The 27,071-nt window shown below is 42.1% G+C and overlaps 1 protein-coding gene across 1 annotated transcript in view; it reads right to left on the reverse strand.

The window, feature by feature from the left end:
• The window catches only part of LOC146970861 (cadherin-6-like), a 118,540-nt gene that overhangs the window by 60,393 nt on the left and 31,076 nt on the right, over positions 1-27,071 (reverse strand). The window contains exon 2 of the mRNA XM_085804776.1: positions 18,238-18,582. Within this exon, the coding sequence (XP_085660902.1) occupies positions 18,238-18,456 (219 nt within the window). The 5' untranslated portion in view covers positions 18,457-18,582. The remainder of the gene's footprint in view (positions 1-18,237; positions 18,583-27,071) is intronic.

Consider the following 27,071-nt stretch of genomic DNA (forward strand, 5'->3'; position numbering starts at 1 on the left):
TAGCGATTATGGCAACGAGCCAATTTGCCAAAATGCTGATCTATCCCTTTAAGGGGAAACAACAGTACGATTAACTGAGAGTTAATCATATTTCTAATTTTTGTTTATTCCTGAAAACAGTAGAAACGTATAGACATCATCATCATACTACTTGGTTTTACTTTTTTTCTGACTGTTACTTGACCAACAACTATATTCCCTGCCTCCTACTAACAAGTACATCATCCAGCAACCCATAATATTTTCAATGACACCAGATCTGGATCAATCTGTTGCTAGACATGGCCTCTCTAGCAAACGTACTACACTAAAAACAGAAGTAACGAGCTGTTGGGGACTAACGAAGGAAATGACTGAGACTAACAATAAAACAATGTGGGAATGTCTGTCCTCAGTGAGAACCCATGAGCTCTGGGCTGTGTCACAGACAGGGAGAGGTAAGAGGCAGACAGCACATTGTTGCTCTGTGTTTTCATGGGATTTGATGACAAGAGTACAATAGGACATCAACAGCCTCATCCAGCCTTGAAAGCACTCAGATGAGTCATCTTAGAAAGCAATGGTTTGGATGACTTGTTGCATGTGTGACTGCTCTGTTACTTTCCACTTCATCATACGCCCAATCTAACCACCGCTACCCTCAGAGGACTGGTAACTACCATTGTAATTCCTCAGTGGAAAGAAATGCTAATAAGTCTGTCTGTCTGCATCAACCGCCGCCTGCATCGCCTCCTTTCCTCTGCTGTTAAACCAGCCTGCCCTCCCTGCTTATGAACCAGCCTGCCAACCAGTATTCCCATCAAGCTGGCCTGCTCTCTCTGCCCTCCCTGCTTATGACCCAGCCTGCCCACCAGAAGCTGCCTTCATCCGCTCCTTTTGACTGAACAATCCCCATTTATCCCATATTCCATGTTGTAAACTGTTTTCTTGTCTGTATACAACATCTATGTCCCGTCTGTCCGTCCTGGGTGAGGGATCCTGTCTCTCACCCTGAGCTTTCTCCTGTTTTATCGTGGGAGTTTTTCCTCAGTGGATGTGAGGGTCTAAGGACAGAGGATGTTGTTATAATGCTGTGTAAAGACTTTTGAGACAAACTGTCTGTAAAAATGGCAGATAAATACACTTGCTTTTCCATTAGTAATATCTATTTGGACCAGAACAGATCTCAAAACAAATACAATCTCTCCTCACCTCCAAGATAGATACAGATAGATACGTATAGTAGATATAAAAACAACCAAAAAAACAAAATCATTCAAAGAAAATCTGAGTGTCATGCTGAGGAACATTTCTGTCTTCCAACAACACAGACTTACTCATACACACTGTCATTTCCTCCCATCTTGATAACCGCAATGTCTTATTTACCTGCCTGAACAATAGAGCTATTGGACAGCTGCAAACTATTTACTGTAAAACTCAGCAGCTAGACTTCTCAACAGAACTAAACGGCCAGCACACAGCACACATCACACCTGTCTTGGCTTCACTGCATTGGATTCCCATCTGTTTTAGAATTCATTTTTAGGTGCTTCTGATTACATACAAGGCTATGAACAACTGGAACTGTAAAGTTTGCCTTGATAATGTTGATTGTGTGTTTTGAAATCTGTTTTTATACACACATCACATTCTTTAAGGTGCAGGACAATACAAAAATGCCAGAACAAGAAAAAGAAGAGGGTATGCCTGCACACTTGCTGGTAGCCACAAAAGATTTATTTATTATTACGCACAACATTTAGACTTTCTGGTCTTCTTCAGGTGCTATTATATTAAAGCAGAAGTAAGTGATATTTTTGTGTTAATATAAGTCTTAAATAGTTATATCTTCCGACAGCAATCACTTGCATAGAGTGTTTGGACCGAAACACGGGTCTGTCAGTCCCTCTGCTCTGCTCTGAGCCGAGGAGAAAACATTTCTCATATCCTACAAGTTTTATCCAATGAGGAGAGAGAACGGCATGAAGGGCTGTGTGTGCAGCCAAGGGATGCGCGTGAATGTGGTGACGTAGGGACGAGGACCAATAGATCCATGATGAGGGCGGGGGCTGCTAACTCCATCGGCTGACAAGAAGTTATGGTGCGCTCAAGGCAACTCATAACTCGTGTTTTTTCGACCTGTGAAGTCGTACCAGTTCGATCTGGTACGAGTTCACGGGTCGGAAGTTATGAGTGGCCGTTATAGTGCACTTTCACAGGTAAAACAGGTCAGAGAAACGCGAGTTGCGGGTTGCCTGGAATGCTACATAAAGTCGTAAGTCATGACTTGAAGCTGTAACTTACGGTTTCAAAAGCCTGCCTGGAACGCAGCATTAGCCAAAACGACCGGATCGCTTACTTCTGCTCTATACTATATTAACATGAGCCACCAATAGACTTGCAATTGATTTGTGGTCCAGGCAGAGGGGGCAAACCTGAAGGCAAGGGGCATAATTAGGCTTAAGATTGCCTCCTTGTGCGTGAAGATAAATGGAAATATTTCACAAAAAATGAATAATTACATACAATAACATCACACATTATAGCCCCTTAATATCAATAATCCCATAAATATCATAAATGGTATGACAATCAAAGTCAGAAAAAATACATAATTATATGGGAATGGGTAAAATAGAATGTAGACATGGATATATAAATACATAACCAAAAAAACGAAATGTTGTGCGTAATAATAAAGCTACCAGCAAGTTAGTGGGCATACCCTCTCCTTTTTCTTTGAAAACTGTTCTATAAATAAATGATTATCATTGCTGGTACATGGATAGAAGCAAAAGCTCAGGTGGCTGGCAGTGACAGTTATAAATAAGGTCAAAAATAATAAGAGGAATCACAGCTCCAGATAGAGAAACAGAAGCAGAGCCTCGTGAAGCGGTTGGGAGAGAAGACAGAGCAGCAGAGAGCCAGAGCTTGTGTTGTGCCTGAGGAAGTACACATGTATGGGATGTGCTGATTCTCTGGCTCCTGCAGCACTGACCTGCTTCACCCTCTCTGGCTATGGTCTCTGTCTGTATTGCTCGACCTCAAGTGGCTCTCTGTTCACCTTTCATCCCTTCATCCCTGCGTTACCCCTTCAGGTCAGGTGTAGGCCTGACGCCTTTGATTAGCTGTGTGTGGGAGAGCCATTACAGCCGAACAGGTAGCAACATGCTGTTCAGCAACGTGCACTGTAAATCAGAGACATGCGGTAATGAGCAAGGACAGCTGCACCTTTCTGCTCTCCTGCCTCACTCACCATGTTTCAGGATTATTCCTTTCTTTCAAAAGAATCACTTATGGTATTTTATCTTCTCTATTTCATATATGTATGGGATACTTTACAGCTTGGTCTTATAATATCTGATTAAGGTGAGACACAGGCGAATAGGGTAAAAATTTAACTAACAGATATCACTATGAAACTTCCCAAGTTTATCACTTACATTAAGACAAATATTTTTTGTATTACAAGTTTTGTCATATTTTATGTTTAAATATGTAAATGAGGCAATATTAATTAGCATATATTTCCAGAACAGAAATCTAAACACTGGATAAAGCTACTTTACTTAGTTTTATTTTGTTGACATATTAGAGTCAGACGTTTTTACAGAGCAGATTTTGGATATCTCTTTTTATCACTCTGTAAATCTAAGTTCTCCGTGTTTTTAGGAATAAAATGTTGTATAAATCAGGCTGTGAATGATAAATCAACAAACCCCTCTGCAAAAACCTTCAGAACATGTAGAAAGGGAGGGTTTGGTGTCTGTAAGTTTTGCTGAAGTGGAGATTTCTAGCTCAGAGTCTGAGGAAAAACTCATTTGGAGAAAACAGTGCTTAAATACTTGTACTGTAAACTTCCATAGATTGTTATTGTCAATCATACTTTTATGATTTGTTGCTGATACAAAGGAAATGACAATTTTTGGAGCCTACATACAATGATACCTGATATGACATGGGTCAGACTAACTTCAGGAGAAATCTACCAACGAAAGAGACAAAATAAAGTAAAATAAAAACCTTAATGTGGATTTTCTACCATTTCTTTGAAAGAAGACATGATAAGGAATCAAAATAGTGTTTTTGCCTGTAGTGTCTCGCCTTAATATCCAGGGATACATTGATCAGATATTAAGATGGGATATCGGCCCAGATATTGACTAAATAGCTAGATTAGATTGGGTGTTGGATAATATGACCGATCCATGACGCTGATCTATTCACTTCAATTCTATGTTTGTGACCCACGCTATCACGTGTCAGCAGCAGGTGCAGCATGCAGGGAGACAACAAACACAGAGAAACAACATACTAAGTGATGTTAAAGTCAGGCCTGATGCCTTCACTACATGGCAAATTGGTATCATAATCAGCATTGGGGTTGAAAAAGGCTGATTGGTTCATCCCTAGTAATGTCACATAGTAACATTTCCTCTGTACTGTACACATAGTGCGAAATAGGGGGGGGTTTGGGGGGGTTGGACCCCCCCGATTAACCCCTTGAGACCCCCTGAAAGACTCAAAAGCAAAATCTGAGGGAGGTCTCAATCTTGTCAAAAAATAAATAATATAATATAATATAATAATTTTATTGTGGTCAATTAAATGTGTTTAAGATCACCATGTCCAGTATTCATAATTCAAAACATTTATTCGTTTAACATTAAGATGAACCATGTCACCTGCGCATTATGCAAATTAGCCATGTGCGCCAGCCCAGCGCAGGAGTCGAGCCCACTCGCTATCAGAACAGAGGATCCCGTTCCTCTCCCGCCCTCTGCCGAAGAAAGTGAAGTTGAGGCCGAGTGCTCTGAAGACGTAGCCGCAGCCCCTGCTGCTAGCACTGGTGATTGGCCGCTTTTCTTTTCTTTTTTTTTTTTACACCTAAGCAGGTGGGGTAATGTAATGGAAATACCGCAACCCTTGGCTTGACATTAAGGCAGGAAAATAACTTGAGGTAAGAGGCTAGCCTGCTTCAGCATACTATGGCCTGAACCCCCAGTGGTGTTGTTTGGCCAGGCACCTGTTGTGAGCTATTTGTCTGTGCTTTTTCAATTTTCATGATGGCCCGTTATACGAATGTGATTTGTGGATGTGTTCAATGCTGTGTTTAAACGTATTTGCTAGATAGATGGTTAGATAAGGCTACATGATCGGTCATAGTTGCAGGCTGAGGATCTCGTCGTGCACATAATTGCACGTCAGTCTCCGATCTCCAGATTTATACAGTTGGTTGTTATTTGAGTGCACGAGTTTGGTGTCTTTCATTCATTTTAATTATTGTATTTTATTTATTGTCTATTCGTTTCTGCATTGCCCTGATCGCGCACCAGTCTCCTATACCTGGCATTTATTCATTGTTCAAGTGCGCCAGTGTGGTGCCAATTATTGTCTTTTATTTATTTGAATTATCGTCTATTTATTGTCAATTACTTTCTGCATTGTAGTGCACAACTTTGCCTCTCCTTTTTAGGCTATAGGCTAATTTTCTTGGCTTATTGTAATGTTATAGTCCTACTTTATAAAAAGAAAAAAAAATAACGGTATTGCGCAACAATCGCGAGTTAGGGACCCCCCTGAATATTGATGGGTATTTCGCACACTGACTGTACATGAGATACATTTTGCTCTGGATATCTTGAATATGACAATGATATGAAGTATTCCAACTCATCAGCCCAGAGATGGCTCTGATCACACAATTTCACAAATTTGTCAATTGTACAAAATGTTGACCATTAATTGACAATAGTACATTTCTGTGACAATTACATGGTCCACCATAACCCATATGGAACAGCCAGGAGGCAGAGTTTCAGTACAGACTTCAGCAGTACGTGTTAAGAAACTGATGCTGTAGCTGCAGCATCCTGATAGTTGTTGGCTGGATGTGAAATCAGTTCACTTATACACTAGAGATGATAGATCCATTAGTTCTCGTGGATCAAAGGACCAAAGCAGCAGACTCATGTTTGATTCTTTCAGAGGGTTTACATGTTCAAGAATCTGTAGTTCATTAGGTGGGATTTTGTTTTTTTCTGCGCTGCCTCCACAGCATGGGGTGTTATCAACACCAATAACTGGAGGGCTGGGTCTGCTTCTGAGCTGTCTGGCCTTCAAATCTCACTTTCCCGAATGAACCTTGATGTGAACAAGAGTGCTGACTCACAGCTTCTTCTTCTTCTTCTTCTTCTTCTTCTTCTTCTTCTTCTTCTTCTTCTTCTTCTTCTTCTTCTTCTTCTTCTTCTTCTTCTTCTTCTTCTTCTTCTTCTTCTTCTTCTTCTTCTTCTTCTTCTTCTTCTTCCCCCTCAAAGAATCTGCAGACATGGCCCGTCACAGTTTTGCTGGGTTGTCAATGAGAGGATTTTTTCTTTCAACTTACTATCTCTGTCCCCACAGAAGTCCTGCACCTCTGAAGCAGGGAAAGAAAAGTCCAAGGTCTGCTTAAGCTATTGATGTTATTACAATGCAGAAACACGCTGAAGTGGAGCCAAACACAGCTTTTCTTAGCAGCGCTACCTGTTCCACATACTTAATGCATGATCTGTCCAAACACACTGAAGGTCTCACCTTCTTCACCTTTCTGTTTTTTTTTCCTGGTTGGAGTAGTTTGTGCCTCGGTGCCCTGCATGTTCCCCTGCTCAGGCTGACATTGATTTTAATTGGTTTACGGCCAAGTGCCCGACAGAAAGGAAACAACAGCAGAATGTGTGAGATGTTGGGACACCACACGCTTCAGCACACCTTGGCCCGGGTCCTGGTCTCTCTAAAGCTATACATATGTCCACTTTCTTTATCTGGAATAGAAACAGTTGTTGGTGGTGTTGCTCTCTGCTGCCAGGGCCATTAAGATATCATAAAAAAACTATCAAGAAAAATAAAAACATATTTATAGAGATGGAGCTGGACTTTTCAATTGACTGTCATTTTAACTGACAGGGTCACTTTTTAAAAATCTATTTTTACACGCCATTTTATTTATTTATGTATTGTTTTTAAATGATAATAAAGACAGATTCAATAGCATTTAATGCTCATTCATTCATTTCTAATGAATGAATGAGCATCACTATTGCTCATGTCAACCACTGCTATAGTTTGCACGTTGACTGAAAAAATATGTTAATAACATAACATAGGACTCTGCACATCCTGGCTGTCACCTGTTTGAACTGTTGCCCATTCTGCAATATGATATATAACAGAGTTATGTCTCTGTCCATTGTTTAAATGACTTATTATGTCAGAAATGATCTCTTTTTTGTGACTATGAACCAAGTGATAAGAACACACCTGGAAATCATGAAGACTCATTTCTAATGTCAATGGGACAGAAGGAAGACAAAACTGACTGAGTTGTCAAAATGTCACTGGATGTTCACTTCTTCCAAAAGATATTTAGTGTTTTGATCACAGTGGCGAGGAACTACCCAGAACTCACTGATTTTAGTTGTTACAGACAAGGTCCAGTATGACCAGTAAATAATGGGGGGTAATTTTAACATTATGTTCTTTATTATTCTGATGATACAGGCTTTACCCAAATGTCCTGGTTTTCAGTTTTCAGAGACCTTTGTCTTTCTTTCTGAGAGCCTGATGCAGGAAAATTATTGGTAAGATAAAGAATATATAAATATATATGTACATGGCTCATTCCCCCCTGATCTAAACGCTGCATGCTCCTCCTGTGTTCTGAATGTTGTTATTTTGATCAGCCGTTCATTAAAATTATGACCCCTCCTGTACTTTCATTATACTTTTCAAAAACAACCAAAAACCCAGTCTGTCCCTCAGGGTGTTCTACAGTACACTCGGTTCACTGCTGATAACTCCCTACTTAACCACACACTGCAAACGTGTGGAGGTCTCGGTCACACTTTAACTGTGTGGTCCTGTTGTATGAACGGGAAGAATTGTGTCACTGAGGCAAACAGCATCAAAGACAGATGCAGCGGCTACATAGTCACACATAACACCTGGATAATCTACTGTGACTTCACAAACTGACATGCAGTTTCAACACTGTGAGCCACTGTACTTCATATTTTCCCAACTACACAGGTCCTGTGCAGTGTTTCTCTCTGAGAGCTGGACAGGGTTTGTTCCACACCGACAGTCAGCTGCTGTACATCCACCATAGGAATCTCCTGTTCCGCCACATCCCAAATGTGCACTATGGAGATTGAGATCTGTGACTGTGGAGGTCATTTGAATCCAGTGAACTGTCATGTCCAGGAAACCAGTCTGAGATGATTGAAGCTTTGTGACATGATACACTATCCTGCTGGAGGTAGCCATTAAAATATGGGTGGTGGTCAGCAACAATTCTTAGGTAGTTACTCACTCAATTCTTAGGAATGATACTCACATGGCACTAAAGGGCCAAAGTATGCCCAGAAAATCTCCCTCACACCATCACATCAGCCTGAACTGTTGATACAAGGCAGGATGGATCCATGCTGTTATAGTAACGGCAAATTGTGACACTACTTTTTAAATCTTGCAGCAGAAGTTGAGACTAATCAGACAAGTCATTTGTTCAGTGCTATATTGTCTACTTTTGGTGAGCCTGTGTGAGCTGTGCCTGGATTTCCTATCCTTAGCTGACAGGAGTGGTCGACAGGGTTCAAAATGTGGTGCGTTCAAAGACGCTCCTCTGCATCTGCATTAGTTACTGTTACTGTCGCTCTTTTATCAGCTCATACCAGTCTGGCATCAACAAGTCATTTTTGCCCAGAGCTACCACACACTGGATATCTTCTCTCTTCCCTGACCATTCTCTGTTAATCTTGAGATGGCTGTGTGTAAAAATCCCAGTACAGTTACGCCAAACAGGCTCCAAGCTACACCAACAACAACCAAGGCACGTTCAAAATCCCTTTAAGTCACCTGTCCTGAGGCTTGTTTTCTTGTGGCATTCAGACTCTGGCCTCTGTAGTTGGGACTTCACTCAGTCCTCAATAATAACATGAGATGATGAGATTTTCTGTGTTATTATGCAGTTTGCAATAACATCTTTTTCCATAACATGAACTAACATCACTTAACCCATTAGGACTGACAACAACAGCTATGAGCTTCTCCCCCTAATGCCACGAGTGAATGACTTTGTTGTTGTAACATGTGACTGATAACCATGGAAAATGTATTTTGTCAATTTTTTTTTTCCAGTTTTAGGAGCCCTTCTGCACCTACATGTCCACCCTGACTTTTAGGCCTAGACTACATGTATAGGGGAGAGTGGGGTAATTTGTGCCATGGGGCAAGTAGTTCCACCCCTGTTATCTAGAAAACCATAGAAGAAGTTGGTCATGTGACCACATATTTTTGAAGGGGCATCTATTTCACTCATCCTATCAAGAAGGGAGACACATGGCTTGAGAGGAAAGCACATTTATGTTCAAAAAACAAGTTTTTGCCCTCCAAAGTAAAATTTCTATGATCAAGGTTTTTTGATTGCCATGTTTGAACAATTATAGATAACTTTGAAAACAGTTCACACATGTTTTAGTGCTTTATTAAGCTACACCATGAGTCTATACAGTTAGCATGATGCCAGCTCAAAACAGCTGGGGAATCGTTTTTTTTTTTTCTCAAAATGCTGGGCTTGGGGTAATTTGTGCCAAAGGGCCTGGGTTAAGTTGTGCCAGTGGCAGTGCTGTCTGTGTATAGGAGAAACATGGCAGTGGGCACTGATTTGCTTGAAACTTAACATGTGTGATGAGGGACCGCCCCTGAACACACCTGCCCAGTCTGGTTGTGCTCTTAGCCTGGTGGATGAACAAAACATTGCGTTTCTTTGCGCCACAGCCGCCAGCGTGCCTCAGGCCTCCGCGACTGCATGGGGACAAGCGAGGGCCCAATCATCGCCGCTTCTGGCTTTAATTTTGTATTGAATGTCTTGCTTTTATATAGCATTATCATTTGTGAGATTAAAATGATCTGTTTTACTTCAATTATCAATGGCACAATTTACCCCAGTGTATTCTCTCTAATGGCACAACTTACCCCGCATCGGGGGCAAGTTGTGCCACAAAACCACTTTTTTTTCTAAAGCTATATTTCAGTTTATTTAAGATTCAAAGTGATTGTTCCCAGGGATGCACAACATCCTAAACTATATGTACATATTTTAGTTGGGGGCATTATTATAATCCCCTTGCTTTAAAGGCAATTTAAGTAAAAATTGGCACTACTTACCCCGCTCTCCCCTATAGATATTTTTTTAAGTGGATATTTTCGTCCTCGTTTTAAGAAAAAACTCTCTCCACACCACAGAAATATCTCTGTCGATACGAAGAGGTAAAACTGAAAACGATTGCCTCTGAAGCCTGAAATGCCACGCCCAGCTGATTGGTGGCGATTAGCAATAAAGGACGTGCAAACCAGCTGCCAAGTGCTCGTTGAGGTCTTGGCAAAACTGTTTGCATCGTCGCCTGCCATGCAGGAGACCAAGGTTCGAATCCCACCTGGGGCAGTCCTTACCGAGAAACAGAACGCAGAGGGCCAGACTGACGTCGGCTAGTGCCGTGACCCTATTTGTGGTGGACGTAATTCATTTGTGGCGGGCCGCCACGAATAAATGAATGTATGGGAAACACTGTGCAAAGCACAGATAGCCCGGTACCATTGTTGTTGCAACCGTTTTGCTTGAATGTGGATGTGCGAACGGCTACGCTAGGCGCTCCGTTTAATATCGCTACACGGATAAACTTAATCGGATACTTTTGTATTTCTCCACTTTTTAAACAATATCTCAGTTTCTCCTATATCTCATATAGGTGAAATCGCTCAATTGGACAGAAAAATGTGTGTTTAGGAATATATCGTATTCGTGTAGTCCAGGCCTTAGTAGCTGCTCTGAATCCATTCAACAGCTTGTCCGCCTGCCACTGTGGGTGTCTGAGCGTCTGATATTGACAGGAAGTGGAACATGCAGATCCCAGAGTGATGGCACAAAGATGGCCCTCGTGGTTAATCTGTGCATGTTTTGAGTTTTTTTAATTAAACCACACAACCATGTCCCCCAGTGTCTGACTTGAGGCTGCAGCACTGATATCTTCTAAACAGCCGCTGCAGACCATGATCAGTTTGTGCAGCACATCACTGTCACTTCCATCATGGTGGTATCAAACGTTCTGCTCCAGCATCCAGCAGAGGAAGCTACTAAATGTTGCTGTTTATATTTAATGCACAGAGGCTCAGCTCATGTGTTGAATTAAACCTTCTCTTCCTGCTGCCTCTGTGTTCTCATAGCTTAATGCTTTCCTGTTGTTCTTTTCTTCCACCTGTCCTCTTCTTCTCAAGTTCTATTTCAACAGCAGCTCTCCTGTGAATTTCTTTCACGTTACAAAACCCACATTCCCCCCGTTTCTCCTCCTCTCCCCTCATTTCCTCGCCCCCCCCCCCCCCTCCTTCTCTGTCTCTCTGACCTTCTTTCCCTCTGTGCCTGCCTCTCTCCTTTTGATCCTTCCTGCTATTCTCTCCAGCAGTGTTAAGTCTGATTTGATCTGTCAGTCTGCTGGACTGCAACACCTCCATGCTTTCACCTAACACGAGCTGACGAAGCCTGTGGACATTTCACTACGGCACATTTTCAGAGCGGAGTACGCTTTCTGGAGTCCTTGTATGTCCCAGATCACTGTCTGTGCTACCAAATCTCCACCATCTCTCCTGGTTTGTCACATTTCATATTCATGCTGACAATGGTGCCACATTTATAAGGTTCCACAGAAAGATTGTTTTCTGCGCATTGCTATTTCTAACTTTCTTTAAAACTCCTGCAACATTGGGCCTTATTGTGGTGATAGGGTTCAAAAATATTTTTGTCAAAGGTGTGTACATTTCCTTCTCAGGGATCAAACTTTAAAGGTAGAGTTGGGGATCTTATTCTGTGGTTGAATTGCTTGGAATCCTCTCCACACCGATTGCAACCAAGTCATTTAATGCTTTTTCACAAAAATGAAAAAAGTTACCCGTGGAACGAACCAACCTAAAACACCATCCAATCATCTCAAACGCAACATTCTTGATGATTGGATCATGATGTGTCAATCAAGCTGCTGCCTCTGTCTCTCCCTCCCTCCTCTGTGCGTACCGCTCTTCCTGCGTTAATTGCGTGCACGATACAAGTATTCAACGGAAAAGACAACACCAGTGATACAATGTACCACACTGTAGTCTGGTAGTTGATGATGTAGCTCTTTCATGTGAATGAGCCAAGAGAAAAAGCTGGAGGAAGGCGATACTTTGCGGTGCGACCCATGGCAATCCTAATGTGAGCTACGTGGCTTTCCGCGTGAACCCAACACTGAAGCGCTTTGTGTTCCTGAGCTCTGGAGGCTTCAGAGAGAAGTCTGAGGAAAGGGGCTGGGACTTTTGACTTATGTATTTTCAAAATGTGTCCTGATAGAACCGTTTTCTCCAACTCTACCTTTAACCAACAACAATATCCTCCCATAAATAGGCATAATTGGTGCATCATCACATATCCAACACAAGAAGTAAGAATGGAAGCCTGTCTGCCCTCACACAGGATGCACACTGGAATATGGGATGGTAGTAAAATATTAAAGATTGTTATTTGCTCATTAAAGGGATGCTCTGTGAGTAAATGTGCTCTTTCGACGCTGTTTTCTTTTAAGATGGAGCTCCTGAGGACAGCCTGGTGGAAGAACTTTTAATTTGTCACACACTGCACACCAGCTCCACTTGACTCAGCTTTGGGACCAAACACTAATCTGGAGGTCATTTCCATTACAGTGCTGCCTTTAGAGTAACTGATCGTCATAGCAACACCGCTTAATAAAATAAAATGAAATTAAATATAGACTGATCTGTCCATTTTAAAACATGTGTTTATGTAAATGTGGTGATTTCTGTACATACAGAGCCCCGAGGCAGTGCTGCTGTTCTGTCCAGTACAAACATGAAGATTCACTTTACATTCAGACAAACTAATATGGCTGCACAGTTGTTAGATTTCACCTGTGAGACCAACATTTATCTTCCAAAAGGAATTATATCAGCCAACGGTAAATCTCCAAAGAGCTTCAGGTGACCGGCCAATCATCTCAGGAGACCAGCTGCTGGCCTCTGAGATGACCCACTCGCCCTGGCTGAAAAACTATGAACACTTAATAAAGTGACATATAACAGGTCTACACTGGGAAATTATTGGTGGTCTGCAGTGTATTTATGTCACCTTTTTTTTTTTTTTAAGTATATTTTTTGGCTTTTTTGCATTTTTTATTTGATAGCACAGTGAGATAGACAGGAAAGGGGGAGGCAGAGAGAGGGGGACTGACATGCAGGAAAGGTCTCCCCGATGCGGGACTCGAACCGGGGACGCCTGCATTGAGGACTGTAGCCTCTACATGGGGCGGCCGCTTTAACCACTGCGCCACGCACCGCCCCTTATGTCTCCTTTTAATACCTCTTTACCACCACCTATCACCAGAAAAGTAGTAGCAGCTACCAGATTAAAGGTACTTTCACCTAATGGAAACCCAAAAAGGGCGAGTGGAGCCCAGTGGAGCTGGTACCATGTAGTGTAAAGCGGCATAATGTACAAAGTCTTCCAAACAGAGCGGCAACACTCTACGCACCACAGAGGACAACTAGGGGTGCAATGGTACAGGTAGCCCATGGTACGGTCTGTACCTCGGTTTTTGGGTCATGGTTTCGGTTCGGTTTATGTTTTGTGCATAAAGACAACATTTTTTTTCTCTCAAAATTTAAAATCTTAATTCCTTGTAAAGCTCTCCCTCTCTCACACACACACAAACACACAGACAATGGTCTGTAAACAGCCCCTCCTCATGTGCACACTGTGAAGCCCCTTTCAAACAGAGAACAGAGTTTTTGCATCAAGGAAGAACTCTCACTATGCCGGTGGCCGCCACAGTCTCACGTGCGGACAGACGTCACACTGGAACACTAATAGACTAAATGTGCTAAATCGCACTAATTGTACAGTGTTCAAATCACGCTGCGATCGCATGCAGGGACAGCTCGTACTGCCGCCTGTTTGTCTTCTTTTTTTCCGCTTAACTGTGTGTAACTTCCAACCCGGTCCCAGTTGCAACAGTGTGATAGGACTCACTGCGAGTGGGTGGACACACAACATCGATTGGACATTAACTCGATTTCTTTACAAAAATAAACGTTCGAGCAGTGCAGTGATAATGTACATAATATCTCCGACTGTTTATTTTTGTAAAGAAATCATCACAACAAGGAAAAAGTGTTTGTTTCTGTGGCGGGGAGAAGGCGCTCTGTGATCGGATAGTAATGTCTTTCCAGGATGTTTCAGAGTTAGGCTATCTGAGGTGAGAGATTACATGCAAAAACACAAAGTTTACTATACTGTACACTATATGAGTTCAGTGGTATCTTGTAAGGATTTGAGTCATGTACCATAGATATTTGATTGTTAGTCGCGTTTTTTGCTCCCCCCAACACTGGATGACCATCAGGAAAACAATTTAGTGGTCAAAAATGACCGGAATTCTCCTTTAACTTGTCAAATTACTAATAACCACTCATTGCTCTGTGCAGGGAGCACACATTAAACTACAGACGTAAGAGCCATACTGTAACACAGCACTATCTTTTAAGTTAAGTGGCAAATCACTACAGGACATGGAGCTGGGTTGAGTCATCGTGAACTTGACTTATTTTCTTAGGCGTCTGTACTCTGTGGTATCAGCAGGGAGAACATGGCATCAGTGTTTGCCTTAACTAAATCCCTCCTCCCCCTACTAATCTGCTTCGAAACCATATTGTTGTCACTGCAGCATATCTGAGGCACGAGGCAGCACCCCAACAGGCAGGGAAACTCTGCTGACTGCCCTGATTCACTCGGTGTTCACCTCATCCCTGACACAACAGCGATGACACAACTCTTATTTATTTGGAAGCTGCCCGCGTTGTTGTGCTATAGCAGACAGCAGGCTTCATATACAGAGCAGCGCAAAACCTCTGGCATCTGGCTACTGATCAAACAGCACCGCACCAACTATCATCACTGTGTTCTAATTTCACTAATGGGAGCAAGAGTCTCCTCTAGATATTTAGAAGCAGCAAGTTGGATGGAAAATCCCTAAATAACCCGACCATCTCAAGGTGGGTGAACATTATACACCTCATTAAAAGTGCAATAACACATCATCAAACAGTATGTTTCATGTGCAGACCACAAAGGCTTTTACTTATGAATGAATGAAATCCTTCTCGGCCCCGAGGCTCTCAAACAAGACTGATTTTCTAAGTATGTTTTTTTTTTCTTCATACAATTTGTATGAGGCAGATTGTGTTCAATGTATTCAGTTGAACATGATGACAGATGCCAGACATTCATCAGCAGAGTCGTTAATTAACATCATGACTCTGTCTCAGAAAACTTCACACTGAGTGAAGCAAAACACCCACAGTTATAATCTGGAAAGAGGTACTGAAAAACACTGTTATAGACAAAACAGTGACTTGTTATGGTTTATGCGCAGCATGTGCAAAACCACTTTTCTTATTACAGTGTACAACCCACTCATGTGTTGAAGGGAAATAAAAAAGAAAAACAATGGAAAGTGTCTCAGTGAGGTGTCATGCCAGTTTGACCCCAGGCTCTGGATGGAGGCAACTGAATTTTTCATATTCCTCCTCTCATTTGTTGCAGCCCTGTTGGTCACTGAGGAACATGTGACCAGCCTCAGACACTGCTGCATGGACATACTTCAAGCACAGCAACAAACTGAGCGCCATTTCTCCCTCTTTCACCTGTTTATTCATCTTAATGGTTCTAGTAAAACAAGAGGAAACACAAGCTTCAACAGCTTCTGGTGGAAAACAACTGGACTTCTGCACTGCTCCACCGACCTGCCAAGTTGCAGGAAACTTGATCACAGTCTCTACTTCCTGAGTTTAAGCATTGAATAAAAGCAAAAAGTTAAAGGGACAACGAGGAGTTTCTATTCGGTTATAAAAAAGTCTCACGTTAATGTGGATGAATCTCCGCTACCCACACTTGTTAATGGGCCCATTTTCGATAAATATATCGTTCTGTCTCTATCGTTATTTTGTTATTATGAGTGGTGGCGGAAATGCTGGTCGAGCCGACCAGTGTTTCCTTAATGAGAATAACGCAGCTGAATGACCGTTTATGGTCGGAACTACGATGGTAACTGAACCTCTTTGAACCTCTGACTTTAATTATTGATGAATGAAAACATGAGTCTGTCTTGCGCTAGTCAAAGAATTTTACGGTGCGCGCGGAGGCTCATAAATGTAGTGTGAAAACGCTTTCCAAAACTCCTCGTTGTCCCTTTAAATTAACTTTTGACCCTTTAAATACAATGTCATCACTATGTTTTATTTTTATAGACATTTTAGTTAAATTGTGTGATAATTAGTGTATTATAATTTGTGAGTTATGGTTAGGGATGTCTGATATTGGAAACTTGCTGATATCCGATAAGCCGATGTTGTCCATCACTAGAATTTCTGATTACGATAATAATAACTAGGTAGTGAGAACACATGGACTATTATGTTATGTTCTGTTTATTTATTTGATATGGACATCACAAATTCACTGAGCCTGTTCCAGTGGACAGACCAGATGCTTTGCTTGGGTGTGTTTAGCACATGTGCTAATTTTCTATTATTGAGAGTCTGAAGCAGCGGCGGCAATAATTAAGTAGCGACGGTCCACTGCTACATAATTCACTTTGAAATCCAGGCATTACGTTGTTGGAGTTTCATTACTGGCAGAAAAACCGATAACAATATGGACAGATATGACATTTTTATGCTAATATCAAGCCGATATTAACGGTCGGCCGATATTATCAGACATCGCTAGTTATGGTCAAAAATAGTGTTTTTGTGGGGTGACCTTTGACCTTCTTATAAGTTCTTATCAGTTCAAATCTAAAAAGTTCTTACTTGAAAGACCCAAGATGTTACTAAGAGGGCTGAGCCCTGGCTGTCGCCCATGACGTTGTGAACACTAGAAATCTTATGAGATAAAAGTATTTCAGGCTGGTAGCACACATCCTGTTGAGGTGTTGTAACATGTACAAACATCTCTGTGTTCTCTGCTGTGTGCTCTGCTCTGTGCTACAACGGTGTTGTCACTATATGAAAATGATGACTCCTATATGATCTTTTTTTTAAAAGTGTACTTGATGCTAGAACATGGAATTCATGGTCTAAATTATACAAATATGTCAAAACTTTTCAGTAATAGCCTGTGTAGGTTGTGTCTTATATCCATGTTAGTGTGGCCCACTGGACCACATGAGACCATAATGACTGACTCATGCTCCAGGTCCCTTCAGTTCATACTGAGTTTGGCTTCTTGACACTCTCCACCTGAACTCAATACAGAGCACAGGGTGACTTGAGGAACAGGACTTGTGACAGTGTCAGTGCGGCCTGCTGCATCCCTCTCTTCCTCCTCCCTGTCAGGCTTACTGCACCGTCCAACAGGTGTCACGCCGTATCCTCACTCACCCACACACTTCACACATGACTGATATCTCTCTTCCTCTCACACCACACAGTCAGGTGATCATTTGGGTAAATTTGAGTTGAATAAAATAATATTTGGTTGTGAGATGTGTGTGTGTGTGTGTGTGTGTGTGTGTGTGTGTGTGTGTGTGTGTGTGTGTGTGTGTGTGTGTGACCTTTCATATTGTTACCAGGCCTGAGCCAGCTGCTCTTATTAGATTCTTAATAATATCTGAAATCTTACAATACAGCTGCTAAAAATGCATTTTAACAAACTGGAAATCCAAAACACCATCGTCCTGTATAGTGTGAGAGGAAAACCAGAGCATTTTTCCAATATATGGGGGCCTTTGTTGAAAACAGTCCCACAAATTGAAGCTTCTATTGGCTGAATGTGATTGTATGTATAACTGTATTGCATATGTACTGAACTACTTTCAATTGACCGTCAGAACCAACGTATCCTCACTCTGTGCTGTCTGGTGTCGGGTGGGGTAGGGTGTGGGATCGTGTCTTTGTGATCTGTTTGTCTTATGTTTTGTAAGTGATATAATTTGGAATATATAAGGTTCTTAATAATCTCTGACATTAGAATTTCTGTTGTACCTATTTAAATAGATTTGTGTTATAACACTGTTTTGTTTCAATGACTGTGTGATGAGGGGTCAGCACACTACATTGACACTACTGCACCCTTAATCAAGGGAGTTTGATTTTATGATAGATGTAAACAGCTCTTACCTTGCCAATGTACTGATAGTCACTGCCTGTGTACTCCTCCTGCAGGAAAAACTGGTTCCAAATCCAGCCTCGTCTCACTCGTTTCAGCAGCTTCTCCCCTCTGCCTGCCGCCCGACCTCTGTCCCCATCCACCGCCTCCATCCTAGGTCCACTCAAAGACAATGCATCCAGGGATAGGCCGAGACACAGCCCTATGACAGCCAGTAAGGTAGTCCTCATTTTCCCAGTGGAAGTGTTAGGGATCGGTAGAATTTTCTATCTCCAAAACTGGATCACCATGGACTGGGGGAGGGGTCCAGCAGACATACCGTAGTCCCTCAGACTCAGACTGACTGTAGACAGTGGCTGTAAGAGTGGCAGAGAAACAGATATGAGCTGCAGGTTTAATGACATTACACTGCGAGGGCAGCGTATGGATTTCTTAGCACCTTCGGCGGTTTATGTGCAGAATTCTCATTTTATTGATTTGTAAATGTATGCAAATCATGCTGAAGAGAATAAAAACACTAGAGGAAAAAACTGGAATGATCATATAGACCTCTGACATGACCCCAAGTATTTCCTGAAATAGAACCACTGCAGCAAGAGTCATTAAAAAGAAGACTTAACTGCTGAAAAATACACAGTCAACTGATGCAACACTGCTATGCTACAGATTTGGATACATTAAAGCACATACACTTTTGAGTGACTGTCTTCATCCCATGAGAAATGCTACACACAAAACCTGCAGTATGTGCAGTCACCTCAGCCCATCATACGGAAAAATCTGCTGCTTGAATTTGACATTTCATCCATATATCTTCCATGAGGATGAAGCTGATATTTTAAACTGGAAACAGCAGACATCGTGAAGCACAAGTTGACTGATGTGCAAGTTTTAGCTTTTCATTCAACCATCACTGAAAACAAAGTGTCTCTTCACATGGTGTAAAGATGATGATGTATAAATGCAACCAACACTCCCACAGCCACACAATCATTACTGACACACTGAGAGAGATGCTGAAGGAAAGGCTATCATTTCACATTAACACAACAAAGGCTGGAGTCCAGTGAAAAGGCTATAGTGACAGCAGAGAGAACTGTGAGCAGTGGAGCCACTTATGGTGCATTTCCACTAGCACGGCTCGGCTCGATACGGCTCGGCTCGGCACGGCTCGGCTCGGTTTGGTTGTGTTTCCATTACAACTGAGTATCACTAGTGCCGCCGTGACGTCATTTACACAGCGCCGAGCAACGCTCTAAACTCTGTAAATATATAACTTTAGCAACATTTGAAACATTTTCAGGCGAGAAAGTAGTCGTTTAGATCCCCAACGTGTTGAAAATCTGACAAAATACCAGCTGTTTACAATTTTGTTTCGATGAAGTCGGCGTCACTAAAGCTAGCCGTAGTGAGCAACGCACTTCCGGTTATTTTCACAAAATAAAATACCCGTTGCCTTTTATCATAAGGAAAGCCATTACGATAGAATTGGTGCTTTTACTTTGTAAACAGGAAGTGAACCTACCCTCGCTGTAGCTAGCTTTAAACCGCCGTTTTGACTGCTCTCGTCCCGTTAACGGCATTTAACCGTTCAATATGCCTTACCGGAGAGTCTTGCCAGCTCTGAGATCGGCCTGGTTCATTGTAAAACATTTATTTATTGATGTAAATGTGGTGTTTTCTGTGCGTACAGAGTAGACCCCAAGGCAGTGCTGCTCTTCTGTCTAATCACAAACAACAAACTTCTGCTACAGCCACAATTGTTAGATTTCATCAATGAGACCAACATTTATCCCCTAAAAAGAGTTTAACCAGCCGGAGGTAAACCTCTAAAAGCCATCGGGTAGGTTAATTAGCAGTCGTTTTCTCCTCGGGGTGACGACCGTGGGCTGGCCGGCGGAGCACGTCAGGAGCCGGGCTGCTGCCTCTGTGATGTCGCGATCGCTGCTCGGACCTGGAGCTTCACTTCTCCGAAAAACATCGGGTCAAACTTCTAAACAGCCGTCGTTTGGATAAACTAACCGCACATTGGGGATCTAAACAGTAACTTTCTCGCATGAAAAAATATTAAAACTTCATAAAGTCACGTAATAACAGAGCCAGTCTCAATATTAGAAATTCTCTGGTAATAACAGGCTTCAGCAGGAACATTTCTGTTGTCGGTCGTCGCTTCCAGTGACGACACTCATCGGCCAATCAGTGGAAGGCAGTCCGCTGACGTCACGTTTTAGTAACGCTTCGGCTCGCTTGGAACCAGGGCTGAGGTGATACCAAAAGTGTACCTGGTTGCAGGTACTGCGTGCTAGTGGAAACACGCAAATAGCGCGCCGAGCCGAGCCGAAGCGCGCTAGTGGAAATGCGCCATTAGAAGATACAGGCAAGGTTCAAAAATAAGAAGTGGGATCTAATCTTTACTGTGACCATTGAAGACTCATGTTTGAAATTAAAGGGCTTTTTTTTTAATCAACAAGTGTTTGTGAGAGGAGAAAATGACTGATCATCATCTAATGAGAAGAACTAAAATGCTTCTAGTTGCACGATCTCTACACTTGATTGTTAAAGATTGTGAATGGTGGGTTTAAAGGGATATTTCAACATTTTGGCAAATTTGTCCATTGCCATAATCCCTATAGTCTTAGCAGTAGGTTAATTACTTTTAATTCTCAGTACAAGCTGTTTTTGGATCGGCAGAGCAGAGACATGAGCTCTGCACGGTGCGTGGTATTTCCGGGCATTTCTTCATCAAACTCATCAAATACACAATCCAACAACTCCAAAACACTCTTGTGATAAGTTGTGGCCTGCACATTCACCACGCTATGAAATAACAATTGAACATTACAAGATGGAGTTGTTTTCGAGGCAAATGCATAGCCGGAACTACATTCCAGACATGGCTTCTCGGCAGAGTGACTTCAAAAGCGAAAGTAGTTCTGAGTATTTGCTTCATGTGTCATAATGTTACATAATTATATATTATTATTTCATACCGTGGTGAATGTGCAGGTCACAACTTGTCCACCAGAGTGTTTTGGAGTTGTTGGATTGTGTATTTAGTTTGATGAGGGAAACATGGAAATACCCTGAGCCACTGTTGTGTTAGCTGAGCAGCCGATCTAAAAACAGCTTGCACCGACAATTACTGTAAAGGTAATGAACCTCCTAGGGATTATGGCAATAGGCGAATTTGCTAAAATGTTGAAATATCCCTTTAACTGTGTTGCACTGACAGTTGTCTATTTTGCTTGTCATGGTCATTCCTTGTCTTGGTTGTTGATTGAAGGGAGAGTACCATACAGGCTCCAAGGTGGCTCAGTTGATGTATCCTGACTACAACTCAGATTTAGCTCAGAGGGTACCACTCTGCTACAACCTGGAAACAATTCTGTGGTGTTGTATGTATTTGCACCCTGTTGGGGTATTCGTTTTTGGCATTAGTATTTGCTGGTCTAATCTGCTGACACTGTTGTGCAGAGATGAATGCTCATGCTCCTTTCTCCTGCTCCCACCATCTTTTTAGGCTTTAAATAACCATTTCTTGAGAAATTTAATTGACCGCTGACTAAATGGTAGGAGCATAACATGGAAAAAAACAACATCCAAATTCTGCCTTTGTGCACTTAAAAACTGCCCTGGATCAAAAAAATCTATACACAGAGGAAAACGCTTGCACAGCAATTACAGCAGTGAAAGGAAATGTGCTTTTACCTTCCTGTGCAGAGCTTTGTCAGTGTCCTGATGCTACAAGCAGAAAATAATGTTCTTCAATCTGAGCTACTTTCCATACAAATGCAACCCATTTCAATCTGGGACAGATGTGGCCACAAGTCTAGGTCACGTTTTCAGGGTTTAGTAAGGGGCAATGTGGACTGAGGAGGAGTTGCTCATCAGGGGGAGGCAGACTTGATCCTGAACAGACTGATTAAAGGACTAGGTCACTCTTAGTCAAATAATTGGGCTTATTGTGCACTGGGCCGTGTTTGAAGGAGAATCCATCACATCAGTTCCCACTTTCAGCACCAGGGTGCAGCCCTGAAATGCAGCAGAAGTTTTCAACCAGCAGTCAATGTGGAGGAGCAGGTCCACATCATGGTCGAAGCTGATTCTGATGAAACCACCTAACTCAGACCAACATCACTTTTCTGTGCTGCATCATACTGATTCATTCAATCGCAATCTCTAATGTTCCAACATTCTACCACTAACAACTTCTACTAAAAGAATTACAAAGCTCATGGTTGCTCATTCTCTCCCTTGTCTCCTTCCTGCTCTGTGTCTGTACAGCATTAGTCCCATTAAATTGGTGTTTTATGAAGAGGCTTTAATTGAATCAGATGAAGACCACACTGGAGACTAATTGATTCTGGCTGCATGCCTTCACGTTTTTAACAAGCCTCGCTGGTCCATTATTACCATGAAAGGAGACTGGAGCCGTCAAGTTTTCTGGTTCAAAGGGAATTCTCCCCTTTGCCTTTTTACTCTAGTGTGTGTCTGAGTGTGTGTGAAGTCACCGGAATGCTTTTGAAAAGCAGTGTTGTGCTGGCCTGAGTCTAAGCCCTCCACAATCACAGCAGATTAAGTCTCATGTTGGCAGATTGAGCCTCACTCTTCATCAGTGTAATGCACTAAACAGCACGTTTCTCTTTCCAACTGTTTGGTTGTCTGTGCATTAAATGTTTCACAGCCACAAAGCAGGTAGGCTGACTCTGTATCAGTAGACTTGTCTACATCCATTAGGCCTATACCATGGTTTGATTTTCTAAAACCTGTATCATCCCTGCAAATTCACACTGAGCAGGTTTGGGTGTAAACAGGAAGCAGACTGTTTATTCTGCAGTTGGGGTTAAAAATATGACACATGGGGCGGCGTTTAGCTCACTTGGTAGAGCTGCCGCCCTGCGCTGAGGCTATAGTGCAGGCGGACCCGGTTCGAATCCTGTGTCGGGCAGCCCTTTCCTGCATGTCATTCCCCCTCTCTGCCTCCCCATTTGCTGTCTCTCTCTCGACTGTGCTATCAATTAAAGGCATTAAAAGCCCCCAATATATATATATATATATATATATATATATATATATATATATATATGACTCATGAGGAACAACAACAGTGTTGAAATGCAGAACTCCTCAACAGCTGCTAAGAAAGACTACAAGGTCAGAAACTTGTAATTGGTTATTAATGCCTTTGTCACCATTGGTATTTGGAGGCAGATGGATCAGATCCTTTCCAAAGGTCTCAGTTTTTATTCTTGAGGACACCAACACAACCCCAGGGCATGTCCCTGAGTCCTCAAACTAGAAGGAGGCCAGCAGAGTTTCCAAAAGTCTCTATTTTTGGTGCTTGAAAGCCCATGTAGTGTGGATAGGAGAGGCATATATGGAAAAGTAAGGGGTTCTAAGATGAACACATTATAGTGTGGATGTAGCCTTAGCTATGTGTTTAAAATAAAACCGACCCCATTCTATAAGGGGCTCAGATTCACATGCAATAATTCTCTCTCACACACACACACTGGTGGAAATAACAGAGCAAAATAATCAAATACCCACTCAGTATCAGTGGTAAGGGAGCGCCTGAGGCTGAGCTGCTGCGACAAGCACCTGTCTGTGTCCATACTGACTGCTCCTGTTTGAAGGTTACCTGAATGTTTGATTTCATCATTAATTAATCTCTCTCCAAAAACCCTCATGCATATGCCACATATCCAGTGTGTTCCTGGTTTAATGGGACAAGGTCTTGACATACAGGAGGGGATGTGCAGATATGTCATTATCTGTATCTGCTCAGCCCAAAAATGAGAATTTAGTAAACAGTAGTAGTGAATTGTAACCTGGTTCCATTACCGTTTTTCTTACACATTCTTACAGACTGTGAACGCCCCTCACCTCAAGAAAGCCTTCAGGGTTACAGGATAAACACTATATTAGGTCTGCATGGTAAATCGTTAAAAAATCGCAATCTTGATTCACACATATGTGATCTCATTTCTGAATGGCAATGATTCTCCATTTTATTTCACGAGCTGCATCACAAACAAACGCTCCTGTTTGTGTCCCCAAACGCCGCACTGTTGTTGCCGTCTGCCTCAACCAATAACAAAGCGTCTTTACATCACGTGATTCAGCGGAGAAGAAAGCCGATAGTTGAGAGTTTTTCGAAAGAGACAGCAGTGTTTAGGGAGCGCAAAAGATAAAACATGACACGGTAACTTCACGTCACAACTTCGTCCAGCATAACAGGACAAGTCACGAAGGAACAGCCGCTAATTGGCCAAGCGTAAACCTAAACACTACTCCTGTGAAAACACCCTAGATTCAACTGCTGTCAGAATTTTACTTACGTTTTTCAGTGCAAAGTCTTGATATTATTTATTTAAATTGTATTTTTTGTGGTTGGTGGAAACAGCATTTCATGAGTGTGCCTTTTTGTTGACTCTGCTGTAGCTGGTGTTGTATGTTCAATAAATGTCTTATGATAACATGATTAGACATGTTTTCCAATCAACTTTTAACATTCATCTAAAGCAGGGCCTTCTAAAACCTAATACTCCAATCATTAATCTGTTACCTATCCACAAGTTTCCGAACATCATCTATGGTCAAACCCGGAAGCCGGTTTTGCCGGTTTGGTGGAATTGTACATTTACGTTTCCATGGTTTTCAGTCGTTGTCATAGTTGCGATATTCAATTTGTGTGATATCCACTGTAAAAAGCTGGTGTGATGATACAGATTTTCACTGAAAAAAATAAAAAAAATAAATCAATGCATTTACAGCGACAACTGAAACCATGGAAACGTAAACATAAAATTCCACCGGAAGAGCAAAACCAGCAAAACAGGCTTACGTTTTTGATGTTCGGAAAAAGGTGGATAGGGCTCTACCATGGCCTGTGTCAGCCCCCCATCAGAAAAAAACATGCTTGCCACCCTGCCACTGGGCCTAACAAATAAATTATAAACATTTGAATTTGTGAAAAAAATCATACCAGATAATTGTGATCTCAAATCTAAGCAAAAATAAATAAATAAAAGGGTACTATGAGTCACATTTTTCCCAGAATCGTGTAGCTCTACACTATATTCATTATTATTTGTGTTGTTATGAACTGAAATGTGAAAACATACTTGGTAATGAACTTGTTTGTGATTCAGACTCTGTCGGTATCATGGCTCTTTCCTCAGAAGGCCGACTGTGTTTTTGTCTGTCTGGTCACTGTACTGGAAAAATGAATTATGTAACATGACCCTTGAACATCATCAACCTTGACTACACATCAGAGGGTGTAGTTCATCAAAAGGTGATACAGCACACTTCCAAACTTGATATGAATTGCATCAGTCACAGCAGCCTAGTGTTTACATATTGAGTTTTATGACTCTGGCTGGGCACTCAGGCTGAGGACCGCCCCGCAGTGAAGTTGCAACACAGCAGTGAAAAACATGTTGTTTTTTTTTATTCACCTTCATTAAAACCATCCCCGCTAACATGAAATTGAAATACCATGAGCGAGTGTCTGGAGGATAAGAAAGGTCAGGAACATCAGGTTGAGGGGTTTGCATGGTCCTGCCTGAGATTAATTCACACACTGACTTTAGTGTGTAGTTTGGGAACACAAGCACCTGCTGCTGAGCTACACTGCACAACAGCAGCACACATCATCAAGCATTCTAAAGCAACCACCTATCCCTCAAGCGAAGGCTGGTGATGCAATTACAAAGCCTGAGTGACAGAGAGAGCTGTCAATCAAACCTCTACGATGAGCTCTAAATGACATCTGCCCAAAGCAAATGTCTTCCAGTGGTTCACCTGTGGGCCAGACAATTGCATAAGACAATTGCAAGTCAAAACATTTGCAAAGTTGCCAATTTGGACATTTTGTATAGTGCATGATCGTTTTGGGGGCTGCCCACTGGCTCACCTGGGACAGCAGCTCAATCCTATGGTAGTCCTTTGCTGCATGTCACTCACAACTTCACCCACACAATCCTACTATTAAAAAGTTAGTTTATCTGGAACTAACCAACTCACTCAGTACTCCTCGGTACTCCTCCACACAGGCAGGCTCCGCGGCGTGCTGTATCACTCCACCTCTTCCACACACTGCTAATCCAAACAGCTGATAGGTGGCGTGATACAGCACATCGTGGAGCCTGTGTGAAGGAGGAGTACTGAGTGAGTTGGTTAGTTCCAGATAAAAACAAACTGTTTTCCAACAAGCTGATGCATTGTAAATTTTTACTTTATATCGTATTCTTGAACTGGTGTATTATTTTGAAACAGGACTTCTCATAGAAAATATATGCTAAGGCCGACTACCGTCAGGTCGCTCAGACGCTGCGGCTGAATCGTGCCTGTTTAATCATCTCTGATCATCATATTTACTCTGACACGACTCCCTATCAACATTTAATCCCATTTTGAGTTTGAAGGGACTTCTTCTTCTATTGAATTACAGTGGGGAATTCCCGTCTTCTTCTCTGTCTTAAGTGTTTATGTTTGACACACACTCCATCCGCTCCACACACGCCTGGAGTATGTACTACAGCGTTTTGGGTCATTTTCAGTGGATCCGTGTGGACGCAGGTATTTCTGAAAACGATGCCGTGTTTACGGAGATTTTTTCCCAAACGATTAAGAAAAAGATCGGATTCGGTGAAGCCGCGTATTCATCTGAACGGGGCCTTAATGGGCTTTTTTTAACTCATACAACCACACTTAAAAAAAAAAGCTGAACTATCCCTTTAAAAGATCATATCCGTAGTAGGAAGAGGAGAATGGAAATGCAGAACTGCTAAGCAACAGGAAGAGTCCAGAGACACAAGCCATCTCTACCCTGTCGGAC

The sequence above is a fragment of the Trachurus japonicus genome, chromosome 17 (assembly GCF_045865225.1).
Source record: "Trachurus japonicus isolate A0001 chromosome 17, Traja_1.0".
Classification (NCBI taxonomy): Eukaryota; Metazoa; Chordata; class Actinopteri; order Carangiformes; family Carangidae; genus Trachurus; species Trachurus japonicus.